The sequence below is a fragment of the Chiloscyllium punctatum genome, chromosome 45 (genome assembly GCF_047496795.1).
Source record: "Chiloscyllium punctatum isolate Juve2018m chromosome 45, sChiPun1.3, whole genome shotgun sequence".
Classification (NCBI taxonomy): domain Eukaryota; kingdom Metazoa; phylum Chordata; class Chondrichthyes; order Orectolobiformes; family Hemiscylliidae; genus Chiloscyllium; species Chiloscyllium punctatum.
Genome location: NC_092783.1, coordinates 47,597,657 through 47,611,684, shown reverse-complemented (window position 1 = coordinate 47,611,684; position 14,028 = coordinate 47,597,657). Strand labels below are relative to the sequence as shown.

General features: G+C 41.6%; 1 protein-coding gene across 1 annotated transcript in view; it reads left to right on the top strand.

Moving 5' to 3' along the window:
- LOC140467370 (acidic mammalian chitinase-like) overlaps positions 1-14,028 on the top strand; it is a 51,108-nt gene that overhangs the window by 14,357 nt on the left and 22,723 nt on the right. Inside the window, exons 6-8 of the mRNA XM_072563682.1 lie at positions 4,816-4,940; positions 6,338-6,461; positions 11,091-11,276. Coding sequence (XP_072419783.1) covers positions 4,816-4,940; positions 6,338-6,461; positions 11,091-11,276 — 435 coding nt within the window. The remainder of the gene's footprint in view (positions 1-4,815; positions 4,941-6,337; positions 6,462-11,090; positions 11,277-14,028) is intronic.

The following is a 14,028-nucleotide window of genomic DNA, read 5'->3' as shown; positions in this document are numbered from 1 at the left end:
TTGCCCTCATCGTCTTCAGCATTGACTCTGGACCTTAAGATGTCTCATGATATCAGGTCAAACATGGGCAAGGAAACCTCCTACTGATTACCACCTACTGACATGGCTCAGTTATGAATCAGTACTCCTCAGTGTTGAACATCACCTGGAGAATGTACTGAGGTTGGCAAAAATATAATGTACACTGGGTGAGGAACTTCAACATTATTGCCTGGAGTTGCTTTGTCGTACCGCTACTAATAAACAGGCTGCAATATTCAGCATGATCCATGACTCCTTGGATATTTAAGCAACCCGTGTCAATTTGCAGCAAGGCTTAGACAATATTCAGGCTTGGCATGATAAGTGTCAAGTAACATTGCCACACAAATGCCAGCAATGACCATATCCAACAAGAGAGGATTGAAGCTCACACCTTGACATTCAGTGATAGTACAATCACTGAACACCCTATGGTGAATAACTCAGGTCCTGACGACTTAAAACCTGACACCATTCAGGACAAACAGTCCATTTGAGTGGCATCCCATCCACTAACTTCAACATTCACTGTCTCCACTGATGCATTGTAGCAGCAGATGTTCCAGTTTTCTCCCAAAGTCCAAAGATGTGCAGATTAGGTGGACTGACCACGCTAAATTGCTATATAGTGTCCAGGGATGTGCAGGTTATATGGACTAGCCATGGGAAATGCAGGGTTACAGGGATAGGGTGAGTGTGTATGGGACACTCTACGGAGGGTCGGGAAAAGTTGATGGGTTTAATGGCCTCTATTCACACTATAGCGATTCTATGCTCCTATGATTGTGTTACCATGTTCAAGATGCACAAGAACAACCTGCAACCTCTACCAACGAGAAGGACAATGCAAGTTCCCCTCCAAGCTGCTCACCATCTTTACTTGGAATTACATTGCCAGTCCCTTACTGTCACTGGGCCAAGATCCTGAAATATCCAGGAAAGGATCTCACCACCTTCTCAAGGGCAATGAAGAGCAGGAAATAAGCCAGCCACACCCGCATCCCATGAATAGATCCTAAACATAGATCTATTTGTATTCATTTTTATTTGCAAGTGTTACTTGAAGATATATAAATTGCAGACATTTCTAATGTTGCAACTATATTCAAAGTGATTCAAATCAACAACATGTCATTCTCAACCACAAAACCAAACAAGCAGACAAAACACACCCAGAATCCCTAGCCACTTTCCCCTACTTCAAAGACATTTCGGAAATGACTGCCAGACTACTCAGATCTCTTGGCATCGTGGTAGCCCACAAACCCACCACCACACATAAACAGCAGCTAATGAATTTGAAAGACCCTATACAGACAACAAGCAAAACAGGCATCATTTACAAAATACCTTGCAAGAACTGTAACAAACACTACATTGGACAGGCAGAAAAGCAGCACCAGGATTCATGAACATCAACTAGCCGCAAAAAGACATGACCCACTCTCGCTAGTATCCTTACATACAGATGAGGAAGGACACCACTTCAGCTGGGACAACACTTAAATCCTAAGACAAGCCAAACAGAGGCAGGCACGAGAATCCCTAGAAGCATGGCTTTCTAACCAGAACTCTATCAACAAACACATCGACTTGGACCCGATTTATCACCCCCTTGAAAAAAAGAGCAGGAAATAACATCACCACAGGTAATGACATCACCAACCCAAGGAAACCTAAACACAAATAGAAAGTGGGTCATAACACCAGTGCTTCATCAGAGGCTCACTGATGTTATCTAGTCTGGTGACAAAATGTCTGAAAACAAGCCTTCTAGCTCAGCGAGCAAGCTTATATCCAGCACCTCAACTTGAGCTACAAATCTTCTCAAAACTCACATCATTCTGTGTGACTTGAAAATGTAACTGCATGGTGTTGCTATGACTATTATACCTCAGACTCTCACTCAATACTTTAGCGCAAACCGCTAAAATGCATCTGCTATTTAAAAATGTAGTCTTTCAAAGTGAGATATTGTATGACCTTTTATGTAAAGTGTGGGTAATGTGATCTGAGCAAATAGTTGACAAGTGTTTTGAGCAATGAACTATATAGGCATCTCACGTCACACTTGAAGGACAGTGGTGGTTTTAGTTCTAGAATGTACTACTCATTTGTTTTACCCATCTGTAGAGTTAGTTTAAATCTCATCATGACTTAAAGCAGTTCATGGAAATGTTCAGGAGCCATGTCAGTCATCAAACTTCCTTTGCGCAGATTTTATTTGTCAATTTTGCAAATATCAGATTCTCTGGCTGTAAGTTTGCTCACTGAGCTGAACCTTCCAGCTTGACCTTCCAACTCAGCAAGCAAACTTACAACCAGAACCTCAATTTGAGCTACAAATTTTCTCAATAATCTCATCAATAAGCAAATCAGTTGTGATTATAATCAGATTTTGAATTACATAGAAGCTCCCGATGTGGAGTTAGCATCTTACCTCACAACCCAGGCAAAATGCCAACTAAACAGAACAATAGAAATGTCTGCAATTTATATATCTTGAAGTAATGCTGTTGCTATTGTAAGATCTGATTGCGGGAGTGGTCTCGCTACCCTTCAATCCAGATAAATGTGAGGTGATACACTAGGACAGGACAAACCAGGCACGGGAATACATGAGAAATGGAAGGACCCGGGAAGCACCAAGAATCAAAGGAGCTTTGGTATGCATGTCCACCAGTCCTACAATGTATCAGCACAGGTGCATAAAATGGTTAGGAAGGCATATGATATACTTGCCTTTATTAGTTGAGGCATAGAGTTTAAGAGTAGAGAGGTCATGCTGAAACCATATAAAACATTGATTAGGTCATAACTAGAGTATTGTGTGCAGTTCTGGAATCCACATTATGGGGGGGATATGACTGCCCTGGAGAGGGTGCAGAAGAGATTTACCAGAATGTTGCCGAGGCTGGAGAATTTCATTGTGAAGAGAGAGATTGGATAGACTGTGGTTGCTTCCCTTGGAGCAAAGCCATTGGGATGTATAAACATTTGAGGAACGTAGATAGGGTAGACAAGATGATGGAGGCATCATTGACTGGGGAGCATTGATTTAAGATAATGAGCAGAAGATTAAGAGGACATGGGAGGATACACCTTTTTCATCCAGTGGGAAGTGGGAGTCTGGAACTCACTACCTGAAGGGGTAGTAGAGGCAGAAACCCTCATAACATTTAAGAAGTATTTAGATGTGCCAAGGTGTTAAAGGTCATGGACCAAGTGCTGGAAAAGGGGATTAGAATAGTTAGGTGGTTATTTTTGACTGGTGCAGGCCTGATGAGCTAAAGGGCCTTTTGTGTGCTGTAGATTTCTAAGATTCTATGACCCTGTAGTGTATTTTCCCTGTAAATTAGGTATCAGCATCATGGAACAAACCTTGTAAACACTTTCCACTTTATGTGGTAACATTTAACTCCCTAAGTATAGTATATAACCACAACACTTGTTGCTCAGTGAAATTCCACAATCAAGAGCTCCTCACCAGTTCAGCTGATGAATTTTCCACATATCTTCCTGTATCCAATCACTTCCTGTGTGCAGCAATGTCTTTACGGGTTGTGGATTTATAGCCCTTTCAAACCCTGGTCCCTGGGCACATAACACAATGCCTTAAGTCAGGCCATCCAACTGACTTATAATCTCACCTTAACTCTAGAACTACGGGTCACTGTTTCAAAACAAAAGGTCACCCATTAAACTCAGCGATGTAAATACAGAGAGTCACGAGCCTTTGAAACTCTTCCTCAAAAGGCAGCGGAAACAGAGCCTTTAAATATTTTTAAGACAGAGATGGATTTTTGAGAAGCAAAGGCTGAAAGATTTCTCTCTATTTGTTCATGGGATGTGTGCATCGCTGGCTGAGACAGCATTTAGATACTGAGACACTGTTGTTGTCTGTCACCACTTACCCTGAAGACAGTGTTGCTGAACTGTTTTCTTAAACAATTGCAGTCCTTGGAGCGTTGGGAGTGCTATTGCAGTGTAGCACAGTGTTATTAGCAAGGGAGTTCCAAAACGTTGGCCCAGTAACAGTGAAAGATCAGCAATACAGTTCCAAGTCAGGGTGGTGTGTGATTTCTAAGGGAATTTGCAATATTCCTGTCCATTTGCTGCTCTTATCTTTCTAGGTGATAGAGTTTTAGGAGACTTATTGAGTTGTTGAAATGCACCTTCCAGATGGTACCACAATTACCACTGTGTATCAGTGGCTGAGGGAGTGAATGTTGAAGGTGGCAGATGGGATGCCAATTAATTGTCTTGGATGGTATTCATTTTCTTGAGTGTTGTGGGGATTGCACTCATCCAGACAAATGGTTATCTTGGTGTAGTAATTAACATAAAGTCACCGTTGCAGTTAGAATAGCCATTACCTTAACAAATGTCAGAACAGGTTTGAGGGACCAATGGCTGAGTTTTGCTCCAATCTTAGGCTGAGAATTTTAGCAGTATTCACTAAACAGAGCAAAGATTGTGAATTTAATGGCTGCAGGGTGAAAAAAATTGATGTTTTCAGCAAATTGTTATATCAAGATTTTCATTGAATTTTGACATGTTTCAGACAAGTTCAGAAAAGGTCTGTTTCACAGCCTTTTTTAATGGGTTGTACTATTTCTAATACAGTGCTACCATAATTTGTGTCTGCCTTCAATATTTTTACATTCAATGATTTAACAAGTTACCTTGTTGATATAGAAAATCACGTGACTGTAAGTGACTCTGCTATAGCCTGTTTGCATTGACAGTTATGGAACACTACTTTTCTACACTAAGATTTGATCTTTCTTCCAGGAATTGAGACAAAACTTACACACAGAATCAAAACGCACCAAAAGACCCAGACTTTTACTCGCAGCTGCATTGCCTGCTAGTAAGGCTAAAATTGATGCTGGTTTTGAGGTGAAGAAAGTTGGTCAGTAAGTATTAATTATTTCAGCACATAAATATCTGCTTGCAAATTTTACAGTTGGATGTCAAATGGCAGTCTGGATCAACTCCATGTACTCTTGAAATCCTGGATGGTTGAGATTAAGTCGAGATTGGGCAAAACTGTTATTTCATTGAGAAAAATTGGGAACGAGACATTGCCAACAGTTTGGATATAACCAACCAATTGGCTCAATGACTCAGTGGTTAGGAGCACAACCTCATAGCATCAGCAACCCGGGTTTGATACCAACCTCAGGCGACTGTATGGAGTTTGCACATTCTCCATGTCTGTGTGGGTTCCCTCCAGGTTCTCCGATTTCCTCCCACAGTCCAAAGATGTGCAGGTTAAGTGGGGACCATGCTAAATTACCCATAGTGTCCAGGGATATGCAGGCTAGTTGGATTACCCACTGGTTACAGGAAAAGGGTAAGTGTCTGAGTGGAATACTGTTCAGAGGGGTGGTATGGACTCAATGGGTCAAATGGTCTGCTTCACAAAACAGTAGGGGATCTGTGATAACCAAGATTGAAATGATGAAGCGATGAACACAAACAGCAAGCCAGACATGACAAGCTAGGATTTTATTAATGCACTAAATGTAAAGATCTCAAAAAAAAGGATCAAAAAAGGGGATTAGAATAGTTAGGTGGTTGTTTTTGACTGGTGCAGGCCTGATGAGCTAAAGGGCCTTTTGTGTGCTGTAGATTTCTAAGATTCTATGACCCTGTAGTGTATTTTCCCTGTAAATTAGGTATCAGCATCATGGAACAAACCTTGTAAACACTTTCCACTTTATGTGGTAACATTTAACTCCCTAAGTATAGTATATAACCACAACACTTGTTGCTCAGTGAAATTCCACAATCAAGAGCTCCTCACCAGTTCAGCTGATGAATTTTCCACATATCTTCCTGTATCCAATCACTTCCTGTGTGCAGCAATGTCTTTACGGGTTGTGGATTTTTAAAGCACCTTACGTGGCCTTGAGCACTTTCTCCCTAGCTTGGATTGTGGTCATTATTTTAATGTAATACAATGGCATAATACATGGGGAAGATTGTACAGAACATCTTTCCTTAATTTAACTGGGAAATTGGAGTCTTAATCTATTATGGGGTAGTTTCCAACTGGAAATTTCTTGGGGCTATTCACATTCCAAGGTCAAAGTTGTTGCATAACCCTTCTACTAAGTATTAATAGGATCAAACTTCCGTTGCTATGGGGATCTTGACTATATTTTAAAAGAAAAAATGAACTAGTGCTAAAATAGTGAGGCAAGCAATTGGGAATGTTTTGTAACTGAACTGAATACACATAATCCAAAAATTTCCAATTTATCATTGGTTATTCATAATTTAATTTACTGCATTTTTATTTCTCCAGCTACCTGGATTCAATCCATGTGATGACATATGATTTTCAGAGTGCCTGGAACACATTCGCTACACATAACAATCCCTTGTTTCATGCCATTCCAAAGCAGCGTGAATCTACATTTTTCAACATGGTACGCATATATTAATTTCACATTGAGCTTGTATTCAAAAATGGCAACACAGACAGATTTAACTTACAACTGCTGGAACATTGGCTTCTTTAAAAAAGATTGGAAAAGATGTTTCTTCTTGAACTCTGATGGAAAAAACAAATCAAAAAAATCAGTGAATGATGAATTACAGTCAAATTAAATTTTGCCTCCTGGATTATCCATTGGTTTGTTCGAATTGATTTATGATAGCGGACTTCAAACCTCAGAAGTGTGCATTATAGCCTGGACACAATGTTGGCTTGAGATGTATTGTTTCAAAGAAACACTTCTGGTCACTTTGTTACTTCATTTTCGCTGTTCAATTGGTCAGCATGCTGTTTACTTGTGTACAGACATGGCGAGAAATTTCTTTTGATGCTGACCACAATAGTGGATGAACTGGTGGACAAGTGATTGATAAACTGAATTGGATTGGGTTTATGTAGATGGCAGGATTCCTTAGGGCCAGGATGTTGCGGGCTACACCCATGTCTCCCTACGGATTCTTTGATACAGTGATAACAGGTTCACAAATCCATCTAAAGATGTTGAACTAGCGTGCCATCATCAACAACACCTCATATACTGTAGTTGGTTTTTAAATATCAGTTGAATATTCTCCCCAATGTTTGTTCTTGTATGACTAGTGAAAGCTTAACAGCCTGGCAGCAAGGGCTAGATTTTGTACACCTAGCTAATAACAATTCTTAGACATCATTCCATAAAGTTACAGGGCCACAAAGAAAGACAAAGGAAGGCATTAATTGCTCACCTTTTTTAAAAGAGCTAACAGATATGCTGAAATGATGCTGTGGCTTAATGGGTTAAAGTACCTGCCTTGTAAATGGGAAATCCTGAGTTTGGATCTTAGAGGAACCTTTTGCTCAAAAAGGTGATTCTGAAATAACCTGACGTACACACTTTATAGGTTGTATTTATGAGAGAACCTCTGAACCAGAGGACTGTGTCCATGTCCCACCTCTAAAAGGTGGGTAATAACATCCCTGAATGGGTTGATTAGAAATTTTTAAAATAACAACCACACATGTACATGCTTCTTCAATGTGTGGAGTGAAGTTGCATGCTAGCTCCACAGCTGGCTCCATTGCCTGGAAAGTTGAATTTTCCACTTTAGCTGCATCTGGAACTCTGAGAAAGTCAATAAAGTTGGAGAATTCAGAGGATTCTGATTCACCTAAGGTTAATAATTACTCAGATGAAGTTAGAGAATTAAAAATCTACTCCTTTTCTATTAAATACACCCCCTGACTCATCATTGACATCCTCCATAGCTACACCACAGATCTGACACCAACCCTCTTCCTGGAACCATTGCCTCACCAAACAAATCAGATTCTGCTGAAACCAACACTCCACCCAACCTTCTAACCTTTACCTGATCAGAATCTGCTGAACCTGACGTCCTCAAACTGACACTCCAGATACATCACCTTTCCTGGCTGGACCTTAACCTCAACTCTGTTCTAATCTTAGTTTGAGACACTCAATGACACTCCTAACTCCACCCAATGACCTTGCCCCTCAACCTACATTAAAAAACTCTTTAGTCTAAAGGTTTCCACCCAAATGTTGAAATATGGAGGAGAAAGGTGTGGGGGATTCAATTGAGGGCTCTTGATATGCTCATAATTGTTAATCTGTATGAAAATGGGAGTGAGCAAACTGAGCTGCAGATTGCAATTTGGAACAGGAGTTTCTTCATGGTCTTTGGGACCCTAACTTCAGAGTCAAATCAAGTGAAGGTAAAACTTGGTCCATATGTGAAACAGTCAGCTAACAGTGCTTTTCCTTGGATTAGCAAGTAGTGGCCAGAGAGTGGGCTCATTATAGTTAGAGATAGCAGGCAAAAGGGCAGTTGAAACTGGAGAGCTAAGGATAGGAGGTCCTTTGGTACTGAAAAAAACTGAAGATTGGGTTTGTTGAAGAGAGTGAGTGAGTGAATATGCCTGAGCAATTAGGGATGGGTAACAAATTTGTGAGAAGATTTGTAGCTTGGGTGCTCATTGTTGTGGTTCTGTTCGCCGAGCTGGGAATTTGTGTTGCAGACGTTTCATCCCCGTCTAGGTGACATCCTCAGTGCTTGGGAGCCTCAATTGAAGCACTTCTGTGATCTTTCCTCCGGCATTTATAGTTGTTTGTCTCTGCCACTTCCGGTTGTCAGTTCCAACTGTCCGCTGCAGTGGTCGGTATATTGGGTCCAGGTCGAAGTGTTTGTTGATAGAATCTGTGGATAAGTGGCATGCCTCTAGGAATTCCCTGGCTGTTCTCTGTTTGGCTTGTCCTATAATAGTAGTGTTGTCCCAGTCAAACTCATGTTGCTTGTCATCTGTGTGTGTGGCTACTAAGGATAGCTGGTCGTGTCATTTCGTGGCTAGTTGGTGTTCATGGATCCCGATCATTAGCTGTCTTCCTGTTTGTCCTATGTAGTGTTTTGTGCAGTCCTTGCATGGGATTTTGTACACTACATTGGTATTGCTCATGCTGGGTATCGGGCCCTTTGTCCTGGTGAGTTGTTGTCTGAGAGTGGCTGTTGGTTTGTGTGCTGTTATGAGTCCTAGTGATCGTAGTAATCTGGCCGTCAGTTCTGAAATGTTCTTGATGTATGGTAACGTGGCTAGTCCACGTTAGAGAGGAAGAAAAGGACAACCAACTCCCATTCCTAGACGTGATGGTACAGAGAACACCGAACGGAGAATTCACCACAAAGGTATACAGGAAAGTCACACACACAGACCAAGTCCTGAACTACGAAAGCAACCACCCCAACACACACAAAAGAAGTTGCATCAAGACACTGTTCAAAAGGGCCAAAACACACAGCAGTACACCAGAACTGCAAAAAGAGGAAGAAGAACACCTCTACAATGTGTTCACCAAAAATGGATACCCCCGCAATTTCATCAACAGATGCCTAAGGGAGAGACAACGGAACGAGGACATGCCACAACCCAAAGGACTAGCCACACTACTATACATCAAGAGCATTTCTGAACTGACAGCCAGACTGCTGCGACCACTAGGACTCATAACAGCACACAAACCAACAGCCACTCTCAGACGACAACTCACCAGAATGAAGGACCCGATACCCAGTATGAGCAAAACCAACATAGTATACAAAATCCCATGCAAGGACTGCACAAAACACTACATAGGACAAACAGGAAGACAGCTAACGATCCGTATCCATGAACACTAACTAGCCACGAAACGAACGACCAGCTATCCTTAGTAGCCACACACGTGGATGACAAGTTACATCAGTTCGACTGGGACAACACTACTATTATAGGACAAGCCAAACAGAGAACAGCCAGGGAATTCCTAGAGGCATGGCACTCATCCACAGATTCTATCAACAAGCACATCAACCTGGACCCAATATACCGGCCACTGCAGCGGACAGCTGGAACTGACAACTGGAAGCGGCAGAGACAAACCACTATAAATGCTGGAGGAAAGATCACAGAAGCGCTTCACAGGAGGCTCCCAAGCACTGAGGATGTCACCTAGACAGGGGACAAAATGTCTGCAACACAGATTCCCAGCTCGGCGTACAGAACCATAACAATGGGTAACAAATGCTGGACACCCTCATCCCATGATGAACAAAACAGTTTAGTTGGTGTTATGTAAGATGATGGTTGTCTTTTTCAGGGTTTTGTAGAGATTTGAGTGATTTGAAGGGATGTCTTACTGTAGCACTCCTGAAGAGATGAAACATCGTTCTGCACTGTATCCAGATCTCAGTGCAAATGTTGCTCTCACTAATGTGCACCACCTTTTTTGGTATGTACTGACCATCTAAGGCATAGATCCTGTCTTCAGCTTACTTCATCAGCATTTCCACTGAACTGCTGAAACAAGACCTTGAAAGTTATATTAGTATTCTTATTGCCTCCTTCAGATCCACAATGTACAACTTCTGATTGGCCACAATTCCTCTTCCTCTCTCCTTTACATCTCTGCAGAATCTTACAGAAATGGTTCATTTCCATCTCAGTGGGCAAGCTGCCAATAGGAATTGTGTTTTCTGCTGACATTTGCTTATGAAAGGTCAGCCAGAAAATGGGTCTGGTTCTCCAATCACATTGCTGTGTAGCAATTGGTGTCCTAGAAACTGCCCTCAATTACTTAGGAGAGGAGAAAGCACAAACCCCATACATGGGCAGTAGCTTAGAGTCAGCAGAGATTGATTGTAATGTAACATTTTGCAATGTGTGATATTAACTTACAGGTTTCATAGATCATAACATGGCAGAAACATCTTCATTGTTTTGATATTCAGAAAGACAGCTTGGAGATTTTTTAACTAAGGTAAATAGAAAGTGGTCACAGGGTATTTTGTCTGTTCATTTAATATTAAATAAATTTGTCTGTCGATCAATAGCATAAACTGATACCAGCGAAGCTGATATATTCAAGAATATTTTAATGTAATCGCATCACTATGTTCCCAAGATCTTTCTACATTAGGCTGTTTTGCAGATGGCACACAAGTAATCATTTACAGAGAATCAAATGACAATAAGTAGCAGGAAATCCCCAAATGCGATTAGCTCATTTTTCTTATTGCTTCTGCTGTAGGAATTTGCTGCCAAATACTGGAGAGAAAATGGTTTACCGGCAGAAAAACTGATAATTGGATTCCCAACATATGGACGAACTTTCATGCTTAAGAGTTCCGCCAATAACAGTGGTGGTGCCCCTACAGTTGGACCAGGCCCAGCTGGTATCTATACAAGAGATCCTGGCTACTGGGCTTATTACGAGGTGAGGAAGCTTGAGTACGTTTTTCCTCACATGGTTGCTGAATTAACAATCTCGAGAATGAGAGTTCAAATTCCAGCATAATTTGAATTCGCTTATAAAAGATGAGGAATGAAGTGTTGTTTGTCATAGAAATCTAATTGTTTTCAGTCAGATTCTTTAAGGGAAGGAGACTTAGCATCCTAGCCTCCATATATGTCTCCAGTCTCAATGTAGTTAATTCGTAATTGCTTGTGAAGTAGTCCAGCAAATCACTCAGTTGTATTATTCAGGAAAGACAGGGTAGAGCAATAATATCCAGATCGTTATACATTTTGGAAAGCCATGAAAAAGATGAATATCTCGATGCTTCAACTGAAGAATGAATAATGCTTCCCAGTAATATCTCTTAATCCTTTAAAGTGGTCTTTTCAAGACCATCCCAGTCTACTCTCAATCTACATGAAGGACGGTGTCATCAACAGTACTATGATGCAGCACCTGCTCAGCAATAACCTGCACAGTGATGTCCAGTCCAGATTCTGCCAGGGCTACCCAGCTCTTGACCTCATTACAGCCTTGGTTCAAACATGGACAAAAGAGCTGAATTCCAGAGGTGAGGGGAGAGGGACAGCCCTTGATATCAAGGCCTTGACCACGTGTGGCATCAAGGAGCAAGGGATCATTTGGTGTTTGGGGCATACTCTCTGCTGGTTGGAGTCATACTTGGTACATAGGAAAATGGTTGTGATTGTTGGGGATCAGTTATCTCAGCTCCAGGACATCTCTGCAGGGGTTTCTCAGGGTAATGTAGTAGACTCAGCCATCTTCAGCTGCTTCAGTGTCCTTCTTTCCATCATAAAGTCAGGAGTGAGATGTTCATTCATGATTGCACCATGTTCAGCACCATTTGTGACTTCTCAGATACTGAAGCAATCCATTTACAAATGCAGCAGGATCAGGACAATATCCAGACTTGGGCTGACAAGTTTCAAGTAATATTTGTGCCACATAAATGCCAGACAATGACCCTGAGTCATAAGAGACAATCTAACCACTGTCTCTTGACATTCAGTTATGTTACCATCACTGAATCCACCACTATCAACATCCTGGGGGCTAACATTGACCAAAAACTCAACTGGATTCACTATATAAATATAATTGCTACAACAGCAAGTCTCAGGCTAGGAATACTGTGGCGATGAACTAACCTCCTGAGTCCCCAAAACCTGTCCATCTACAAGCCACAAGTCAGGAGTGTGTTGGACTACTTCCCACTTGCCTGGATGGGTGCAGGTCCAACAACACCATCCAAGACAAAGTAGTCAACTTGATTGGCATCACATCCACAAACTTCAGGTCCTTCCAACACCAATGGTCAGTAGCAGCAATGTGTGAACTACCTACAAGATGCTCTGCAGAAATTCATCAAAGAGCCTTAGACAGCACCTCCAAAAGCCAAAGCCACTTCCATCAAGAAGGTCAAAGGCAGTAGATATATGGGAACACCACCCCATGCAAGTTCCCCTCCAAGCCACTCACCAACCTAATTTGGAAATATATCACTGTTCCTTCATTGTTGCCAGGTCAAAATCCCTCCCCCAAGGGCTTTGTGGGTCTATCTACAGCACAGAGGGCACCTTACCACCACCTTCTCAAGGAAAACAAAGTATGGGTGAATAATTCCTGGCCACAAAAAAGATTTTTTTTTTATTTGGGCGGCACAGTGAGGCACTGCTGCCTCATAGCGCCAGAGACCCGGGTTCAATTCCCACCTTAGGCAACTGTCTATGTGGAGTTTTCACATTCTCCCAGTGTCTGTGTGGTTTTATTCTGGGTGCTCTGGTTTCCTCCCACAGTCCAAAGATGTGCAGGTTAGATAAATCGGCCATGCTAAATTGCCTGTAGAGTTAGGTGAAGGGGTAAATATAGGGGAATGGGTCTGGGTAGGTTGCTCTTTGGCGGGTTGGTGTGGACTTGTTGGGCCGAAGGGCCTGTTTCCACACTGTAAGTAACCTAATTTAAAAGAGTCACCATTTCTATGCACATAATAGTGATTATTTTAAATACACCCAAGATCCTCAAACAGACAGCAACCAGATAATGTATTTTAGCTGGTGGGTAAATGAGTCAGGGAGGTTTGCCTGGGTGCCAGGTAAACACTCTTGTTTCTAAAATAATGTAATGGGCTCTGTTGCAACTATCTGAGGAAGCAGTGAGGCTGCCATTTGCCAACCCTCCAGGATTGCCCTGATGTCTTCAAGAATTAAAGGTGAATCTCCAGTGCAACAAAGCCAGGGAGAAAAGTCATTGGCACAAGAAATTGTGTTATTAGCAATGCTTATGATAAAAAGGCTCTTCAACCAAGAATTATTCACTTGGTCATGTGGTTTGTTCACTCTTTGACTGGCATTATGAAATAGTGAGCGATGTGTATATACATATTGACTGAGCAGTGGCAGGAGTGTAGCCTGGTGCACGTATTGCCTTTAATATTCTGTGAATCTACATCCCCAATCCTCTGCTTTTCTTCACTGTATAATTGCAGCTTTCTAGATTGGAATCTATCACATTGCACTTACTGAGATTGAATTGTGATCTTTCAGCCCACTATCCCACCTCAACATTATTTAGCATCTTTCTTTAATCTTGTAAAGAATTAGCTCCACCTTTCAATTTTCACTGGGATAATTGAATGGCAGCATTGATTTATAATCTTAGAACTTGATTCCTTTAGAACATCTTCCTCTCCACAGCCACCTTCAACAAAAAG